General features: G+C 55.4%; 1 protein-coding gene across 2 annotated transcripts; it reads left to right on the plus strand.

Annotated features, from left to right (window-relative positions):
* Positions 1-310: 310 nt before the first annotated feature.
* GTSE1 (G2 and S-phase expressed 1) lies at positions 311-20,050 on the plus strand. 2 transcript variants are annotated; one of them, XM_020893636.2, is made up of 12 exons: positions 311-398; positions 761-963; positions 5,415-5,472; positions 5,575-6,199; positions 8,746-8,916; positions 9,576-9,699; positions 11,467-11,841; positions 15,645-15,717; positions 17,548-17,778; positions 17,957-18,161; positions 18,917-19,129; positions 19,582-20,050. In XM_020893636.2, exons 2-12 carry the CDS (start codon positions 942-944, stop codon positions 19,663-19,665), a joined length of 2,181 nt encoding a protein of 726 aa, XP_020749295.2. In that variant the 5' UTR covers positions 311-398; positions 761-941; the 3' UTR covers positions 19,666-20,050. The 2 variants fall into 2 exon arrangements, with proteins under 2 accessions (XP_020749295.2, XP_070309617.1); XM_070453516.1 differs by lacking the exon at positions 11,467-11,841.
* Positions 20,051-20,368: the final 318 nt, after the last annotated feature.

The following is a 20,368-nucleotide window of genomic DNA, read 5'->3' on the forward strand; positions in this document are numbered from 1 at the left end:
AGCACGAACCCGCAGTGGTCTACAAAGCGGGCATACGCACCTATTTCCTACTATGGGATTTGGATCTTCATTTAAGGATGAAGATCCGGTGTCGGAACCATGTCCCACGCGACACGTAGCTGTCCTGATGCCGAGCCTACCCAGCGAGCCCTAAGGTACCCAGCCCCGCGCGGCCGGGCTCTGGCCGGACTTCTGGCACGCGCAGCGAGCCGAGCAGTGCGCACGCGCGCCGCGCTCCTTTTCCTCCCCGCCCCCCTGCGGCTCCGACTACAACCCCCAGGGTGCACCGGGACCCGCGGTCTTTCAAACCGGCCAATCAACAGCCCTCAGCGCTTCCTGCGCGCCGCGTTTAAACCTAAGGCGCAGGCGCGTCGGCCGGGTGTCGCGGCGGCTCTGGGGTAAGGGGGTCGCCGGGCGACTGGGGTGCGGCTGTGTGAGTGGGCGGCGGTCAGGGGTCCTCGGAGGGTGGGGTCGGGCCAGGTCGGGCGTTCGGGCCGGGGGCGGCGGGGCACCCCTCCCGCGCTCCGGCGAGGCTGAAGGAGGTCTTCTTCAAGCCGAAGACCCCTGGCGTGAAGCCCAGCCGGGGAGGTCTGGTTGTCGAGGTCCGGGGCCCCCGTTCGGGCCTGCCTCGGACGGCGCCGGCCCGGAGGCGAGCGGGCCAGGGCGGAGGGTCTTGGGCTGCTGCCGCGGTGGCCTCTGCCGGTCTCGCGGCCTCTCCCTGACCCAGTGGCCTCTCCCTGACTCGCCCTCTCTTGCCCAGCCGGTGCTACAGCGGCGCGCGCGTTGGGGGCTTCCCTGGGGGGGCTGGAGGAACCCGGGCTCCGACCCCCGCCCCGCTTCTGCCTCCTGCTCCTTGCTGTGACCTCTGACAACCCTGGCCGCGGAAGGAAGGGGCGGCAGCGAGGTGCCTTCAGCCTGCCTGGCCCCCTCAAGAAGCGGAGATGGAGGCTCCCAAGAAGGAAGGTACGTCCTAGTCTCCGCAGCGCTGTCGGCCGGGGGGTCTCAGGGAACACGCAGGTCGATTTAATGCTCCTGAGAGAACTGGCTCGTTTATTTATTCAGTACTCATCCCGTTCTCTGTGCCCCAGTAAACTCCCTGTCTTCCCGGAGTTTTTGCATTCCTCTAATTTGTTTCTTTTCCGGGTATTCTTCATTCCCTTTACCCCCCATTTGTGACTTTCCGCGGAGCAGGGATTCTTCTCCGTTCTGTATACTTCAGTGTCTGCAGAGCCTGACACACTCCATAGGCACTGAGGTCTGTGGAACTGATGCCTTTTGGCTGGTCGCTGGTGTCCGTTTGCTGAGACTTGTCCAGGATCTTTGCCTGCACATCCGCGAGACGACCTGGCCTGTAGCCTTGCTGTCTTGTTCCGTTCCTGTTTGCTGTGAATGTGGAAGTGAGAGCACAGCCTCACAAAAGGAGTTAAGGGCCCAGCCTTCCTTTTCTGCTGAAGCGTGGGGACATCCTTTATATCCTTTGTCTTCATGACATGTGTGCGAGTCAGGGAGACTGGGGACCCCTGTTTCTCCTTAACACCCCCATTCTGCACAAACAGCCCCAAGACTGCCAGTATCAGCGCTGCTTCCTCGGGTCTAGAACAGCGTTTGCTGCTGCATCCTGTCCTCCACCCTCGCCTAGACACCCTCCCTTTCCAGTCCCTTGCACGTGCAGCTGAATCCCTGTTGCTGCTTCCTGAGGGCTTCACCTGTCTGTCATCCATCCTTTATATCTTTCTTGTCTGTTTGTTCATGCTCATCACTGATGTACAAATAGGTCCTGTTGTCTGACTTGTCGCTCCACACCCTCTCCACTGCTGTGGGCCTCATTTAGAGCCAGACTTCAGAGCAAGAACTTTCTCCACTTGTTTCGCTGTTTTTTTCCACAAACTTCAACCCCTCCGAACCCTCTCTGCCCTCTCACTTCACCCACACTGCCTTTGTCCGTCACTGAGCACATCTGTGTTGTGAAATCCATGGTCATTTTTTCTGTCCTTTCCGTGACTTTTGGCCTTCTCTCCTACGGGAAACTTGGCCAGCTTGGCTTCCTGCTTTTCCTTCTGCACACTCTGGCCGGTATATCTCCATCTTTTTGCAGGTTTCTCGTTCTGTCCCACCTTCCGAAGTTGAGCTCCCCAGGACCTGGTCTGGGGTCTCTTTGAATTCCCCCTCCCCTCCTACAGGTCCTTTAAATCCTTTCACTTTAAATGGCTTTAAATTCTTCCACCTTCTGGTGCTGCCCACGTTTTGTCTGGAGCACAAACTCTCCTCTAAGCTCTGGGCTTGTGCATGCACCTGGCTGGCTGGCGTCTTCACGTGAATGTCTCCCACCTCTTACTCAGCGGGTCCCCCATTCTTGGCAGGTTCTTTGTCTTTGTGAAAAGTGAAAAGAAACTCAGTCACTCAGTCCTGTCCGGCTCTTTGTGACCCCGTGGATTGTACCCCACCAGGCTCCTCTGTCCATGGAATTCTCCGGGCAAGAATTTGGGAGTGGGTGGCCATTTTCTTCTCTATTGTCTCTGTAATAGAAGTCAATTGCCTGTCCATTCACCCAGCTGAGAAAGTTATGAAGCATTTGTTCAGTCATCAATTACTGTCATTTCCACCATATATTTTGGATCCATCTACGTCTTTCCAGCTCCACCCAAATGCCACCACCTTGGTCTCAGCCATAGTAATTTGCCTCCACCTACATGTATATTTTGCACTTTAGCCAATGTGTGCACTGTAATTTGAGTAGATACCACCTGCTTCTTTTCTAACACATCCACCAGGGTAGCCTTTTAAAAACAAAAGTTAGAGTACAACAGTCTTCTGCTTAAAACCCTTTGGTAGGTCCCATTGCACTCTGAATAATCTAAAAGCTTGCCATGGCTTGGACGCCACCCAGGATGTGACCTGACCTGTGTTTCCACCTCCTCCTGCCAGTGGCCTCAGAGGTGTCCCCACATCCCGGTGGCCCCTCCTCGCACTGCCTTTCACGGTGTGTGCGGAGCGCCTCGCAGAGGACGCAGCCCGTGTTTGCAGAGTGGATGAATGGGACAGCTCACCCAAGTCTCCTTGAGCTGGTGGCGGAGCCTGGAGTGGAAGGCTTTTCCCCTCACTCCTGGCCCAGGATTCCTTTTCCCACAGCAGACGTTTGGAATTTTCTGGTAGTGACCCATGAAATTGACTTCCTAGGTTTTAGACACATTGAAAAGTGAGAAGTCCATCTCCTTCTCCTTTCTGTCCCTCCACTGCCCGGTTACCACCTCCAGAGACCACCGATCTCCTTGGTCTCCTGGGCAGTCCAGACCTGACTTGTGCACGTGCAAGGTAGTACCTGTCAGTCCAGACCCCCTCTTCTATAGCATGTAGAACCCTAGGTACCATCTTGGGTTTTGCCTCTAATTTATCTTGATGAGCTCTGTGTATCAATATAGGAAGTGTTACTGTTCTTCTCTGAGCCCAAGTCATGTTCCGTTCCACTGTGGGGATGTGCTGTCCGCTTACCTGCCATCCGGGAACTCTAACTTAGCTAGTGGCTGGTATCTTGCTATTCCAAGTGCAGTAAACCGGGTGGGGTCCTTGACAGCAGTAGGCGTCCCGTCAAGGTGTGTGCGTGTCTTTCTTGGTGGGTACTGTCAGGCTACCCTCTGTAGAGCTGCAGTAACTTACAAACCAAACTTTCAGATTTTTAACAATCATAGCAATGAAAACTGGAGTCCTGGGAATCTCTGAGTTTCTCGTTGCTCTTGTTTTTGAGTGCGACTGAACTGGTCATATGTTTCAGAACGTTTCATTTTATCTCCTGTGACTTCCCTCTGTGCATGTCCTTTGCCCGTTCTTCCTCCCGTGTCAGCCGTTTGCCTGCAGTCTGTAGGAGTGTTCACCAGCAGCCCTTCATGATGTGAGCCGCGTGTGTTCCCTTCCCTGTCTGTTGTTCCTTCTAACTTTGCTCGTGGTGGTTTTTGTCATGCAGAGATGTTAGTGTTTAATATATTGGACTATCAACCTGTTGTATTATGGCTTCCAGCTTGGTGTCAGACCTCCACACTCCAGGCTATACAGGGATTTCCCCATGGTTTCTTGTTCTTTTGGAGTTTCGTTTTTTTCAGTTAAGTCTTTGACCTTTTTGGGATTTGTCCTGGTATGGTCTGTGAGCTATGGCTCAAACGTCAGATGCATGTATTTCTCCCTCTCAAAGGGTTGTCTAGTTTGTCTCGATACCATTTATTGAATAATGCATTTTCCTCTTTTACTTGATATGTTACTTTTCTGATATACTAAACTTTCTTTAGATCCATCTTGCATATTTCTTGTTAATTCATAGGTGTTTTGCATTTTTTGGTGCTATAGTAAATGAGGTCTTTTCTTCCATTATATCTTCTGTTCTTTTTAGATATGAAAGCTGTTGATTTGTTGTGTAATAATTTTGTCCTCAGATGTTTGCTTTTGCTCTTTCACAATTTATAATAGTTTTCAGTGGATTTTCTTGGTATTTCTTGTATGTAGTCATAGCATCTGTCCATCGCAGCAGTTTTAACCGCAGATTCTTTCCTTCTGTTCACTTGTTGGTTAATGTTGCTCAGTGTTGACTTAGGCAGACTTTTAACCACTGGGCCACCAGGGAGTCCCCAGTTCATTGCACTTTGAGAAATATTTGCTAAATGTCCAGACCTTGAGGTGGACTTTGGGGAGCTTGGGAGAGAACTAGACACTTACTGTTTTGGAGGAGCCTCCAGGCTAGTTGGGGCCACAGAAGGTTGAGACACTCTTACAGGATGGGGATGCTGAGGCAGAGGTCGGGTCCGAGGCTGTGGGAGCCCCAGGGAGCCCTAAGGGGGTGGGCGGAGAGCGGTGGCCCCAGCCCAGGGGTGTGCTCCCCCAGAGGCCCCTGGGCCGTCAGGGCTGGCGAAGGCCCTGTGTACACAGGATGCCAGCAGTGGTTTATGGTTTATCGGGACGGGCTCCAGGGAGAGATGATGGACCTCAGGTGTGCATGGAGCCCATACTCTGCCTGTGAGGAGCGTTAAATTTGCTTTTGAAAGAGGACTAGGTGTAGTCTGTAAATGGGGAGTTGGGGAGCTGAAGCAGGTGGTCTTTTGAAAATGTTCTGTACCAGAAAATGACTGAGCGAGTCTTACAAAGCTAATCGAATGACTCAGTGAGTGCACTTTAGATCATGTCTTTAGGGCTTAAAAACAAGGACTTGGGCTTTGATGGCAGCTTAGCGAACACAGAATGGTTGATGCTATTTTTTTTTTAAGGAAAAATTACGATAATCTAGAGCTCCTTGAGAAAATGTGATTATTACAATACTGATGTCACACTTGGAGAAGTGAAATTTGAGAAGAGTTTTGATCGCTGTGGAGACTGGTGATGTTTTCTCATTATCAGCCCACCCCTAAGGTAACGGTTGACTTTTTCCTCCCCAGACATTCTTCTGTTGGCTGATGAAAAGTTTGACTTCGACCTTTCGTTGTCTTCTTCAAGGTAAAAAAGATGAGTTTTCTCCCCTTGCCTTGGTGTAACCACGTTCAGTCAAGTCTTTCATGTAAATGCCAGTTTGTTGTTAATCCTTTTCTTTTAAAATAGTGCCAATGAAGATGATGAAGTCTTTTTTGGACCTATTGGCCATAAAGAAAGATGTATTGCTGCCAGCTTAGAATTAAATAATCAAATTCCCGAAGAACCTCCTTTGCCAGCTTCTGAAAGACACTTCACCTGGAGTCCACTCACAGGGGAAAAGTTTGTGGAAGTTTATAAAGAAGCTCACTTACTGGCCTTCCAGATACAAAGCAACGGCAGAACCAAGGCGGCCCAGGCCGCCCAGCCCGAAGACCCTGGGAGCCAGGGAGTGGAAAGATTCATACAGGAGTCAAAACTCAAAATAAACCTCTTTGATAGAGAAAACGAAATGAAGAAAAGCCCCAAGTCACTTAAGCGGGAGACGTACTGCCTGTCGGACGGCCTCTGGAGGGCACCTCTGCTCCGGGGCACTCAGCCCGCCTCCAGCACAGCCCTGCCAGCCTCTCCTGACCAGGCCAGCTGCCCCGAAACCTCGGGGATGCCACCCGCCTCGTGCCCTTCTCTGCCAGCAGAGACCAGTGCTGCTCAGCCTCCAAACCAGGCCGGGGCTCAGAAGAAGGTTGCCAGCAAGTTGCCGCCACCCCGAACCTCGTCCCTTCGAGGAAAGAGCCTTCACTCGGCCATGGAGAAGGTAGCCCCCACCCCAGCCCCACCAGCACTTTTATCTGAGGATCAGATGCTGCCTTGCTTCCGCGCCCTGTGGGATTATGCCCTGGAACAGACCACTGTGGGGGGAACCTGGGAATGTCTTGCTCGGAGGGAGGGCTCTGAGGTGCAGGCGTGGGATGTTTAGAAGAAGCTATGTGCGTGGCGTTGGGAGCCAGGCCGGGGTGGCGTGGGCAGGGCTGCGTCCCCATTGTGGTGACTCAGGGACACCTCCTCTCCCATTCCGTTTGAGATCTTCCCTTTCGTTTTGTTACAGCACTGGACATTCCCCCTCGCCAACCTCCCCCAACCCCCCGTTAGGGATTTTAGGTGCATTAACAAGCAGCTTCTTCCCCTAATCCCCCTCCTGGATGGCCATGAGTCTCCCTCTGAACCGTGACTGTGTTTAGATTGCCTTCCTCCCAGACATGAGTGGAGGCGCTGCCCTGGGATGTGGTGGGGGACACGTGTGCCTTTGGGGTGTGGCCAGCCAGCTCCGGGAAGCTGGGGGTCCTAGTGGCTCATGGGTAGCAGGATGGGGTCAGGCTGTGGCCGCCTCCTGGGTTTGCCTCACTGGCTCTGAGCTCAGGGTGGGGCGGTAGCCCAGGGGAGGCAAGGGAGCAGCCGGGAGCCTGCCCTGCGCCGTCCCCAGCTCCACGGCCCTGGCCGCCAACTTTGGCACTCCCAGCCAATTAGAGAGATGCTTTGCTTTGCAGGGCTGTCAGCAGAGTTAGGTCAGTGCAAAACACCCAGCACAGGCAGAGAAAATCTGTTTCCCTCCGCAAGCACAGCTTCTGAGCCCCACGACTTCCTGCTAGCAGAACTGGGCTGGACGGGGTCTGCACGGAGACCCTTCGAGGGGGCACGTGGCCTCTGCTTCCCCAGGGCTGAAGCTGTCATGTAGTCATGCAAATGCCTCTTCCTGGAGATCGTTTGGATGTACATTTCTGAAGTGACTTTTCCAGAATGACAGCAGCGTGGGTCCATGTGCACCACTGAACTTGGGCCTGGATTTGTGTGTGTGACACATAGACTCAGGGCTGGGGGTGTGATGTAATTTCAACTGTTCTGTGCTTAGTCGCTCAGTCATGTTCAACTCTTTGTGACCCCATGAACTGCAGATCACCGGGCTCCAGAATACTGGAGTGGGTTGCCATTTTCTTCTGCAGGGGATCTTCACGACCCAGGAATCAAACCAGGGTCTCCTGCATTGCAGGCAGATGATTTACCAACTGAGCTATGAGGAAAGCCCAGGATGGCTGTAGTGAGAATTAAAGAACAAAGTAAGTGTTGATGAGGACGTGGAGAAATTGCGTCCCCGTGCATTGCCCATAGGGCTGTGCAGTGGTGCAGCCGCAGTGGAAAAACAGTTGGGTGGTTCCTGGAAAAGTTAAGCTCAGAATTATCACATGATCCAGCAATTCCACATGTTCCACTTGGGCATATTCCCAAGGAAATTGAAAACATATGTCCACACAGAAACCTGTGTAGCACTGTTGAAAGTAGCTTCATTCATAATAACCAAAAAGTAGGGATAATCGAGATGCCCACCAGCTGATGACTGGATAAGGGAAATGCGATCTGTCCATGCAGTTGGGATACTTTTGGCTGTGAAGAAATGCTGGACTGACACGTGATAAACATGGGTGACCCTGGGGAACATAGTCAGGAAGAAGCCAGACGCAGAAGGTCCCATGTTGTACTGTCTCACTTACAGGAAGTGACTGCAGCAGGCGAGTTGTGTCATGCTCTGGAGATGGTGGATCCGTGGACACCTGGCTGGGAGGTGCAAGGAGTGCTGATGGCCAGGAGTTGCTTTTAGGGGCAACAAAAATGTTGTCAAGGGACACTGTGGTAGTATTGTAAAGGCCACTGAAGTATACACTTTAAAATGGTGGACTTTAACTTACGTGAAGCATGTCTCAATATAAAAAATGATGGAAAAGAGAAAGACAGTTACTGCTTTATGAGCTTCTTTTGCTTCTTACGAACTCTTCTTGGTATGAGGAGTTATTTATGGAAGCATGAATTACTTCCACAAACGCCCTTGTACCTAGACGTGAGGAATTTATTCTTTGTTGGGCTCTGCTCGCTGAAGAAAAATGCCCTTCGGTACTAGATGAAGATTTATTGCAACTGAGCAGCTCGTCTGGTAGAGGGCATGACCATTTAATGAATGATTCCTTTCCGTGCGGCACTTTAAAATTTGTGTAACTAGATCCAGTTTCCTCATTATCACCCTTAAATAAGAATCCTGATTGAGAACTAGCCCTAGAGGAGTTCTCTCCTATTAATGGTCTGTCTCGGTATTATTTTACCCTGTTTTTAATGAGGAAGCAGGCTTCATCATCATTTTTTTCTGTGGTAATTTGGCGGAGGAAGTGAACCGCTATATTCTTTTCTCTCCCGTTGATGAATTGAGGACTGCATGTTGGGAAGATGGATGGTGCCTGCCCTCTAATTGAAGCCTTCGTGTGTCTCTACATTGTGAAAGACTAGACAGTTCTCACATTTCAAATTACAATTTTTCAGCCTGCGAGAGAGAAACCAGCTAGTCCTCCCGGGATGAAAATCCAAGATGAAAAGGACGCCCATGGCAGCATGCCCCCGGACAAGCCCAGCACTGCCCGGGACGTTGCCAGCCTGCCCGCCAGTGGGAGCCACCTGGTCCCAGGCAAGCGGTCGCTCCCAGTTCCAAACAAGGTGGGTTGGCCGGGGCTGGGGCAGTGGGGATTGGCCTGTGAGCGCAGGGAGTAAGGGGCAGCTTTGAGGATGTGGGACGCATCTGGACCAAAATCAAGGTTTAGGAGGTTGAAGACAGGATCCAGGAGGGGCAGCATGGTGAAATGCAGGGCACGCGGGCCTGGCCCACGTGAGGGCCTGGCCACTGCCCCTGGGGAGCTGTGGGCACCGCGGAACGTCAGCCCCCCGACCCCCAGCTGACATCAGGGTGTGACGGCAGAGATGCCCCTGCTTCCCTCGCGGGGTTGGTGCGCCGAGGAGACGGGCTGTCGGTGCTTTGAAAACTACAGCTCCTCACAGGCGTGGAGGCTACCGTCCTTGTCTTTGCCGTTTGTTTCCCAGCGCTGAGCTCTGTGAGCTTGTGAATGTGCCACGGCCCTGGTGGTGCTTGCTAAGCTTGCCCACACTGGGCCCTGCAGCTGTCGACTGCACAAGCTAGGGTCCAGGCCCCACGCCTGCGGTCAGCAGGCCCCCAGCACTCCTCTCACAGGGAACCTGGCGGCCACGCCGGGGAGCACTGCTTGACCTTACTCTGATTCGGGATGGTAACTTGCAGACTGTTGAAAACCCCGACTTCTGCAGAAAGAAGTCTTGGGTGGGTAATGAAGTCTCTGTTTTAGTCCGGGCTGAAGAAGACCATGCTGAAGCCACCTGGATGCGCTGGTGGCCTGGCGGGAAGGTGCTCGTCGGGGTCTGTCTCGGGCCTGAGCTCCGCTGTCTGTGCTTCTCCTGCGGCTGGCAGAGGTAAGGCCGGCCCTGAGCGCCTTGTTCCTGCCAGACTCCTCACAGAACGGCTCAGCTCAGCCGCAGGTTCTGGAAGGCTTGCTGTGGTCTGGGGCAGGGAGACTGCTGAGGCCTCCATCCCCAAGGTGCCTGCCCTCCTCCGAGGAGAGGCAGTTAGGCGGGTGGTCTAGTTTCGGCTGAGTTAAGCTGTCACAGGTGGCTCTGTAGGTAAAGAGCCCGCCTGCCAGTGCAGGAGATGCAAGACGTGGGTTCCATCCCTCGGTTGGGAAGAGCCCCTGGAGAAGGAAATGGCAACCCACTCCAGCATTCTTGCCTGGGGAATCCCACGGACAGAGGAACCTGGCGGGCTGCAGTCCACGGGGTTGCTGAGTCAGACACGACTGACCACAAGCTGTCACAAGGTAGGCACGCCCTTCTGGTGCCCGAGGACCCGGCATAGTGCTGAGACCAGCCTCAGCCACCTGATCAAACATAGGTTTTTTAAAAGTAGGGATGTTCCAGATGGTGTAGGGCGTAGGAGCCGTAACTCTTGGTTGTTTGTTTAAATCTGTTCAAACCTGTTTCAATTCAGGTGACTTTGCTGTCTTTCCAAGCCAAGGGTGCCATCTACTGGCAAAGGGGAGAAACCCTAGGAGGCTGTGGGGAAGGCACGCGGCCTCCTGCTCTCAAGGACTAAAACCTCTTCCAAGCAGGTTTGCTGTGCAGCCTCTAAGCCGGGCAGGAAAGCCTGCGTTTTGTACACAAACGTGAGAAGTCTCCTCTGGAGCGAGGCTGGTCCGATCTGGAGTCCCGGCCGCCTGGGTGGTTAGGAGAGCTGAAGTTACGTCTGTGCCTTTACAAACCAGGGGGGTGGCACCGCCCTCGCAGTGCCCCTGTGGGCCTGAGGACCACATGATGCCCCAGCCCTGTGTCTGTCATGCGGCACGTGTTCAGGGAAACGAAGTTTTGTTACATTAGGCGCTGTGAATCCGGCCGTGTTGGTTCAGGCATCAGCACCAGTTCTGTCTATGATTTCTGATCCTGCCTCTGGGAAAGGTCGAGACAGGCTGGGGGGGCCTTGTGGTGAGTGCGTGTTTCTCTGTTTTCCATGGCAAAAATCCCCAGGGTCAGCTCAGACAGTGTTGAGGGGAGAATGTCGTGAGCCTTAACATGATGTGTGACGTGGGCTGTGGTTTAGTCCTTCTGCTGAGTTTCTCTTTAAGAACCTTTCGCCAGGTTGGCCTCCGTGCTGGCTGTATTGGCAGCTGAGTATTTTCACCCAGCTCATTTAAATAGTGCTGGTGACTGACAGGACCCAGCCTCCCTGTGGCGGAAAGGAACTGACCAGTAAGGCGCATCTCTCTCCGTGTTGCCCCGCCCACACCCCTGATTGGCCAGATGCAGCATCTGACGAGACTGTCCGTCTTCACCTGCTCAGCTAGGATAGAGTTCTGCTGTCAACCTAGTCAGGACAAGAGAGCTTCAGTTCATGCATCCTTATACATCTTGGCTATCATGTCTAGAATCACACTCAGCTAAGCCACAAGCAACCCGGGTTGTCCCGTGTTTGAGGATGTTGCCTGGTGCACATGCAGAATATTTTTCCTATGTCGTATTTTTTAATATGGAAATCAGCATGATAGAAATAAGTCGTTTTCTTTACCACATTCTAAGGTAGATATGCTAAAGGTACCATATCTTGTGTGTGTGTGCGTGTGTTAAATAACTTCATCATTTAAACACAGCATCAGCTTGAGTGACAGCCAGATTTCCTGTCTCCTCTTCCAGCTAAACCAAGTGAACGTCCAGGCATCTCTGCAGACAGTGCCCGGTCAAGCTCCAGCCAGACGGGCAGAACGGGGCATGGCCTGCCACGGCCGTCCCTGAAGGCGGGCCCCGGGGGCATGGCCTGCAGGCAAAGCCAGAGGCCAGGGGCTGCGGAGCGGCCTGCGGAGCAGCCCAGGGGGCCCCCCAGAGCAGCCCTCCCCCAGCCCCAGACCCCGGACCAGGGAGGCCCTGGGCCGAGCTCTCACTGTGGTTGGCCACAGTCTTCTGAAAGGGACAAGACTGGGGGCACAGTGAGGCGCGGTTCCCGCCTGAGCTCCAAGGCGAAGGCTGTGCCTGCCCCTGCGGATCAATTTAGAATTCCCAGGCTTTCCACTGGTAAGTCACAGATACGCTTTAACATGGTTTAAAATAGTGAACAAGTTATGTTTACAGTTCAAATAGTCATCAGTTTTGGTCATGGTGGTTGCTGTCATTTTCATAAAGCATTTTCTATGTCTTCTCATTTTTGTAGGTTTGGATAAGTTAGTGAATTTCTTAAATTACTCCCCTCTGTGTGAACACATCGTTGCTCCGTGGCTGCTCTTAAGATTTTCTGTTGGTATTTTCAGGGTTTTGGTTACTAACACATTTTCGTATGGCTTTCTTTGTGTTCATCCTGCTTGGGCGTTCCTGAGCTCCTTTGTTCTGTGGGTGGATGTTTTTAATTGGACCTGGGGAAGACGTGGCCGTTGTTTCTTCAGACGTGTCTTCTCGCCCCTTCGCAGTCCTGGGACTCCAGTCGCTTGGACCAGAGGCTCCTCATGTTGTCCTCTGGTCCCTCAGGCCCTGCCCCCGCCTCCTCTGGTGCTTCTGTTTGGCTCGTTTCTACTGGGATGTCTCCACGTGCACGTGTCTGTTTTCCCCACAGTGTGTCTAATCTGCTCGTAAGTCCATCCAGCTAAATTTTCATCTCTGACCTTAGAGTTTCCCCTTTCATTGTCCTCATGGTGTGTGTTTTCCTGTGAATTCTTGAACACATCTGTAACGGTTGCTCTAAAGTCTCTTTGTTCTGATTCTATCCTCTGTATCATTTTGGGCCTGTTTCTATTGACTAATTTTCTTTCTGGTTATGGTCACATTTTCCTGCTTCTTCACATGTCTAATGATTTTTTATTGTCTGCTAGACATCATAAATTTTCTGCATGTCTGGACTTGGTTGTCTTTCTTTAAGGAATTGAACCTTGCTTTGACAGGCAGTTAGGTTTCAGGAGAACTCGATCCTTTCAAGGCTTCCTTTAGAGCTTTGATGGTGGGGGAGGTCTCGGCCTTTACTCTCGGGACAGTTCAGCCCTGCCACTGAGGTGTGGCCCTCCCGAGCCCCTTCTGTCTGTGCCGTGTGTCCCCGAGGTGTCCCCTCTGGCCAGCTGCTGGGCGTGTTTCTGCCCTGTGACGAGGCGGTGGGCCTGGCGCTCACTGCACAGCTGGGACTTGGGATCCCTCTCGGGCTCCTAGAGCGCCTTCTCTCTCTAGTCCTCTCTTCTCTAACTCCCTCCTCTCCAGTCCTTTGCTGCTGCCAATTCCAGCCTCCTCGGGCGCTCCCACTGCCGCAGCGTCTGCCGGGGCCACCGAGCAGAAAGCCCCGTGTGGTGTCTGGCAGGTGCGGCATCTGGTCAAGGTGAGTTCATCTGAGGAACGTGTGTCATACAGGAGGCTACACAGTGCTGACGAAGGGCCGGGGTGGTTCTGGCCTCCTCTCTCAAGCATGTGCTGTCTAGCAGCTTCAGGATCTTGAAGTTGTCAGCTTTGCTGACCAATTCAGGGAGCTGTTAACACCGGAAAAGTTCACTGGAGTTCCTGCTCATGTGAGAATGAGCCGCTCTGGGCCTTGTCTGGTGAACAGGCTAAGATTCTGTGCTTCCACGGCAGGTGGTGCAGGTTCAATCCCTGCTCGGGGAGCCCCCCCGCAGCCTCCCTCCCCCCACCCCCGCTCCAGAGAAGGAATGAGCTGTGGGTGGAGTGTTGTCCATTGTGCGGCACTCTCACAGGTACGAGGCACATCATGGTAAGATAGCTCCTACTGATGGAACTTAAATTTTTCTAGTAAAAGATAAGAAATGCAGTCAGATAAGTGTACTGTCAGATCGTAAGTATCAGTTCAGTCGCTCATTCCTGTCCGACTCTTTGCGACCCCATGAATTGCAGCACGCCAGGCCTCCCTGTCCATCACCAACTCCCAGAGTCTACTCAAATTCATGTCCATTGAGTCGGTGATGCCATCTAACCATCCCATCCTCTGTCATCCCCTTCTCCTGCCTTCAGTCTTTCCCAGCATCAGGGTCTTTTCAAATGAGTCAGCTCTTCACATCAGGTGGCCGAAATATTGGAGTTTCAGCTTCAACATCAGGCCTTCCGATGACCTAATCTCCTTTAGAATGGACTGGTTGGATCTCCTTGTGGTCCAAGGGACTCTCAAGGGTCTTCTCCAACACCACAGTTCAAAAGCATCAATTCTTCGGCCCTCAGCTTTCTTTACAGTCCAACTTTCACATCCATACCTGACTGCTGGAAAAACCATAGCCTTGACTAGACAGACCTTTGTTGGCAAAGTAATGTCTCTGCTTTTTAATATGCTATCTAGGTTGGTCATAACTTTCCTTCCAAGGAGTAAGCGTCTTTTAATTTCATGGTTGCAGTCACCATCTGCAGTGATTTTGGAGCTCATAAAAATAGTCTGACACCGTTTCCACTCTTTCCCCATCTATTTGCCATGAAGTGATGGGACTGGATGCCATGATCTTAGCTTTCTAAATGTTGAGCTTTAAGCCAACTTTTTCACTCTCCTCTTTCACTTTCATCGAGAGGCTCTTCAGTTCTTCTTCACTTTCTGCCATAAAGGTGGTGTCATTTGCATATCTGAGGTTATTGATATTCCTCCCGGCAATCTTGATTCCAGCTTGTGCTTAATGGCATGAATAAAAGAAGTTGGAAGACAGTTTAGGCAGGTTCTCTCAGCTTGTTGGTCAGTGCAGGCTCCCTCAGGTGGAGGCCTGAAACGTGTGGACTCGGTGTCTGAGAGGTAACCACGTGGAATGCTGCCAAGGACAGGTTGTGGGGCGTTTTCATCATAGGGCACCCAATAAGAAACCAGCAAAAGGCGGAAGCAGTTCTCAGCCCTCAAGGCGGGGTGGGAGGGTGCTGCAGGGTGCTGGGCTGTGTGCTGTTCTTAAACTCGATGCCAGAAACCCTGGGGGCCAGGCGGCCGTGAGGACTGGGGTGGGAACCCCAAGGGAGCCGGGCTCCTGTCGAGGTGTCTCAAGAAGTCTCAGAGACAGAAGGCAAGCACCTCAGGAAACAGGTTGGAGGTGGGGTGGCCTTTACCCTGTGCTGTCTGTTTTTGGTGCGGGAACCACTTTGATAAGATCAGCTTCTACAGGGAACAGGAGGTGGGGGGTGGGTATGAGCCTGTGCAGGCGGCTCTCTGAGATCCTGCCGTGAAGAGGCGCAGGGACGTGATGGGGGCGGGGGTGTGCCTGGTGCACGGGGGCCAGTGCAGGCTGCTCTGAGATGGGGAGACCTGGCCTGGGCCTTCCCCGGTTCCTCGGGGACCCGGGCCGCCTTCCCCTCTGGGGCTGTCATGGCCTCAGCCCGTGGCCTCCAAGACAGCAGGGTGCTACCCGGGGCGTGGTACCTGAGCTTTGGCCCTGGGTGAGTCTGGGACTCGCTCCCGTGGACGGTGGCCCGGGGCTCAGTCCTCTGAGCCTGCTTGTCACCGCCCCATGACCAGGTGAGATCACACGGGGAAACGCTTGTCAGCCGCCAGACGGCAGGTAAATACCGTTGTGTCTTGATGACCCTGGGCCGTCCCAGTTCCGGAGAGCAGAGGCCGTGGCAGGCCCCGTGGGGCCCGCCTGGAGCCTTCGTCCGACCCCCCGTTAGCTCTGCTGCGGGGGCTCGTGGGGGCCTGCGAGGGTCGCCTGCTGAGGGCTCTGTCCCCATCTGGGGCCAGCCAGGCCGAGGGCAGCGGTGGGACCAGGCTCTCCCTCTTCTGCACCCGCTGGTCCCGGGGCGGGTGCCCCCCGCACTCTGGGGCCGCAGGTTTTCCCTGCAACTTGGCAGGACAGAGACGCTTAGAGGAGGCTGCCCGTGCGGTGAGGGTGGGTGCCCCCGGCTGCCTGACCGCTCACTCGCTCTCTTCTCAGGTGAACCCCCGGATGGTGCAACGCCGAAGTCCTGTCGGGCGCAGAGGCCACAGTCCTGCACATCGGTGGGGAGGTACTGAATCTGTCTGCTTCCTGTCTTATGGGAACAAACTGCGTCCCTGGTAACCTCTGAGAGCGTGTCCTCCGATGTGTGGGACCCCCACAGCCTGGCCCTGTGGGCCCGGCCTGAGCCCCGTCTCCTGAGCCACTGTGGTGTCCCTCAAGGTTGGCGGCAGCACAGACGCCCCCGGGGGCGGGATTGCCGGTTCTCAGCCCTGATGTGCAGGTCTCCGGCCAGCCTGCCCAGCCTCCCCGGAGGTTCTGGGTGGAGCCGAGGGCCTGCAGGGTCTCAGGTGACTCCCGTGTGCCGCGGCTGAAGACTGCTGGCCTGGCTCAGACTCGGGTTTGGGTCCCGGGGCTGCCGCTGCCTGGTCAGCATCTCGTGCGGCTTAGGGAAGGTTGCTGGCCTCATTTCCTCGTCTGCCCAGTGGGCCTGGAGCCAGGCGAACAGTAAGAAAACGCACAGGCACGCGTGCGCACCCACGACACACGCCCATGCACGCGTGCACGCTGGGGTCCTCCACACAGAGGGCGTCCCCCCGAGGGGGCAGGCAGCGCCGTCCACGCACCTGCCCTCCCCAGCTCTGAGTGCTGTCGCAGAGGAGGGACCCGGCCCCTCAGTCCTGTGTCCGTCAGCTGGGGGTGGGGTGCAGTGAGGTCCCCCGACCCTCAGGCACGCCGCACCCGGGGCGGGGGCCTGGTGCCAGTGCCGTGAGCAGGGTGGGGGTGCGGCCTCGGACCCCGCGGGGTGGGACGGGCGGCATGAGCCCTGGGGCCAGGGCCCTCCTCCCGGCTCTCCGGGGCTCTGGGCCTGCCTCCGCTTGTGCAGGAACTTGGCAGGCACTTCCTGGGCTTGGGCCAGGCCTCCCCTCCCAGCACCAGCCACGCTGGGCCACCTCCCCACCACGCACGCGGGGTCAGAGTGAAACCAGAGCGGACAGCCGCTGGCCGCCTCCCTTGGTTTTCTTGCCAGGCCATAGGGAAGTATTCCCACTTGCCGGCGCTGCGCTGAAGGCCACATTTGTATTTTTATTTTCGCTGGAGTCTGGCGCCACCAGTGCTCTCAGTGAAGGACGTGGGGCAGGTTTCAGAAGCTTGCAGGGAGCGGCGGCCTGGTCACAGCGCCTCCTGCCCACACCCCTGCGGCGACTCTGCCTTTCAGTCGGTGCTGATGCGAGTTTGCTTTTAGATTCTTCTTGAACACGCACATTGTCACTGATACATGGTGTGTGTCTCCCAGCCTCCCACGGGCTCCTGTTGGTGGGAGGTCTTAGACTTGTTTATCCTAAGATAGCAGTTTATTTTCTGCAGCCTCTCTTTATCGGCAGCAACGAGACAAAGCAGCAGTGAGGCAAGGTTGGTAGGCAGCGGAAGTCACAGTCGTCAGGATGGGAAGGGGAGACACGTGGGGAAGCTGGCGCCCGGCTCACTCTCCTGTGCTCGCCCCGGGTCCAGGGCCTTAGACTCCGAGCAGGCGCGCCCCGGGAAGCTGCGTGATCCCGCCGGCCCACCCTGGGCCTGGACTCCCTTGTGGAAACAGGAATGCTGTCAAGAGCGGCCTCAGAGCGCCCCGCGAACTCCCACAAAATGTCTCCTGGCTCCGCCCCTAATGTGCAGCCGAGCCAGATCAGAACCTCAGATGGGCCCACGGAGGAGCCACAGCCCACCGCAGGGCCCCAGGGGCTGGTGCCCGTGCCGCGTGCCCCCCACCACCTGGGGCTGCAGCGGGCTTCACTGGCCTGAGCCTGTCACAGTAAAGCCACAGGTGTTCCACTGTTGGTGTGCGGCTGAGTCTTTAGCTTTTGTTTTGGCTCATCTCTGCTGAAGGCTTTCTTCTCTCCAGGGTGGCCCACAGCACTCCCGTGAGGTGGTCCTCAGCCGCACAGAGCCTGGTCAGCAGCGTGAGGACCCCCGTGAGCACGAGGCGCCTGCCGGCCCTGCCTGCGCCTGCCGGCCGCCGGCTCTCCAGCCTCCCTCTGGCAACCCCCACGCCCAGGCCCAGGCCTCTGGCTTCTCCCCTGCCTGCGTCTGCTCTGCGACTCTCTTCTGAGCCCCAGAAAAAATCCACAGTGAGGTAAGAGGTAAAGGCTGCAGTCCATTCACCTCCAATTCCTAAAACCTCAAGTGACGGTGTGATGGGGGGTCCGCTGTCCACCAGGTGCTGCTTCCGCTCCTGCCGCGGTCCTCCCGAGTCACAGGCAGACGAGAGCGCCATGTGGAGCCTCCTGATGGATGCCCTTTTCTCTCTGCAGAACTGCGCCCGCCAGGGAGGGCGACGGCCAGCCTGCCTTCAGGCGCCCTGACTCGTCCCCTGACGGGAGCTGCTCGCCTCCATCTGCTGTGCCGCAGGCACTGGACTTTTCTCCAGAAAAGAGTGATTTTACTTTTTCACAAAGTATCACCGCAGAAGTCGCCCTGGACGAAGCGCAGTCCACTGAAGCCACAGCCCCCAGTGAGGTGAGGGGTGCAGGCAGGGCTGACAAGTGCGTTCCTGGGTCCCACAGGTGACCGAGGACATCACCTGTGGCCTGGGGCCTGTGGTGTCAGCCGGGCCACGGCTGGGAGGCGGGAGGAGACAGAAACTGCACAGGAGGGGTGGGAAGTCAGGACGGGGCTCACGGGAGGGGCGGGAAGTCAGGACGGGGTTCACGGGACGGGCAGGAAGTCAGGACGGGGCTCACGGGAGGGGTGGGAAGTCAGGACGGGGTTCACGGGAGGGGTGGGAAGTCAGGACGGGGCTCACGGGAGGGGCGGGAAGTCAGGACGGGGTTCACGGGAGGGGTGGGAAGTCAGGACGGGGTTCACGGGAGGGGTGGGAAGCAGGGACGGGGTTCACAGGAGGGGTGGGAAGCAGGGAGGGGTGGGAAGTCAGGACGGGGTTCACAGGAGGGGTGGGAAGCAGGGACGGGGGTTCACGGGAAGGGTGGGAAGTCAGGACGTGGTTCACGGGAGGGGTGGGAAGCAGGGATGGGGGTTCACAGGGGAGGGGCCTCCCATGGTGGCCACTGGCAGGAGGGGGTGATGGGGTGGAGGCAGCAGGAGGGGATTCCTCGGTGCTCACACACCACAGCCCGGCCCACTAGGGCCGTCCCAGCCTCCTTCCTTAGGCTTACAGACCGGCAGCCCCTGGCGCCTAGGCAGAACCCACCTGCTTTCCCCGGACAGCTGATAAAAGATGCTGGGATGGCCTTTCAGTCTAGTTTCTTGTCCAGGCTCTGCTCGTGGATGTCAAACTGGATCAACTCAACCTCACCGTGGAGGCTGTGGCCACAGCCCTGGATGACCGCCCGCTCATCGACTTCTGCAGGAGCCCCAAGGCGGTTGTGGCCCTGCCGTCTGGAAGTGGGCCCCTGGTCGACCTCCTGACAAACACCCCAGAGGCGCACAGGAAGGCCGTGGCCAAGCCCCCCGACGAGGTGGGACAGGTGAGCTGTAGCAGGGCCTGCTGGCTCTGGCCTTGGTTGGTCTCTGTTGGGTTTGATGCTCAGGCACGTCATGGTGACCCAGAAGACTGGCCACTGCGGCTTCTGAGGGCCACGTGGCTCAGCTCGCCTCAGCCTCAGCAGTGTGAGTGCCAAGGAGGCGCCTCACCTGGAGCTCTTCCGGGGCCACGGCCCCCAGCGCTTATTAACAGGAGCAGAAATGCCAGAGGAGCTCAGAGTTCTTCTGGGCGTGCCGCTTTCTCCCTCCAGCTGCTTAAACATGGTGGTCAGGGTGCCTTTCCACTAGGCCCGAGCCAAGTTCACCCAGTAGTTTGGCCAGACCAGGGGGAGCTGGCCGCAGGCAGCCCTGGCTTCAGAAAGCCGGTCCTTCGGGGTCTGCGGGCCAGGAAGGGGGCTGCGGCCGTCCCACTCACCCGTGTGGTTTTCTCCCGCAGCTCATAGACTTGGCTTCCCCTCTGATCCTGCTGAGTCCCGGCGCTGACAAGGAGAACGTGGGGTCTCCGCTCCTCAAGTTCTGAGTGCAGTGAAGCTCTTTGCACTTTACTCAGTTGCAGCAACAGTCCTAAAGTGGTACTCGACTGTCAGAGATAAGTTTTAGAAGAATTTGTGTTGGAAAAGTTGTAAAACGAAACAAAAACCTAAGTGAAGTTACCGTGCCTGGAGCGGGCCATGGTATCAGGGGGCGGTGCTTGGCCACCTAAGGTCACTGCAGGCCAATGGCCTCCATCCTCCTGGCCCCGCTCCTGTCCTGGGTGCAGACTGAAAAATGGGTACGTTCCGGATGAGTCTGGATTGTTTGCATATAAAATAGCAAGTGACCATCTTTAAAGTTAAGATTGTATGAAAAGTTAAATATTCTAGTTTAAGTTAAATGGTAAAAGTAAATGAAAATGGATTAAACCACCTCTTGATGTTTAAGATTATCCTAATTTTCAAAGACAGATGGCTGTTTTTATTACTGATCAGTATGCACAATGTATATTATTTGAAATGTTAATTCTTTCTACCAAAGTGATTTTCACAATTTAGCATGAGGAAAAATTGGTTAAGTGCAGACCCCAGGCCCCAGCCCCCAGGTCCGGGGCAGCCTAGTCATCTGCACGTCAGTGGGCAGCCAGCTGGTCCCGATGTGATGGTCCAGAGACCGCACCTGAGGGGAGGGGAGGTGTGCGGGGGCGGGATGGAGGGGAGCACGGGGGAGGAGGGGTGCTGGGATGATGG

This window comes from Odocoileus virginianus, chromosome 23 (assembly GCF_023699985.2).
Source record: "Odocoileus virginianus isolate 20LAN1187 ecotype Illinois chromosome 23, Ovbor_1.2, whole genome shotgun sequence".
NCBI lineage: Eukaryota > Metazoa > Chordata > Mammalia > Artiodactyla > Cervidae > Odocoileus > Odocoileus virginianus.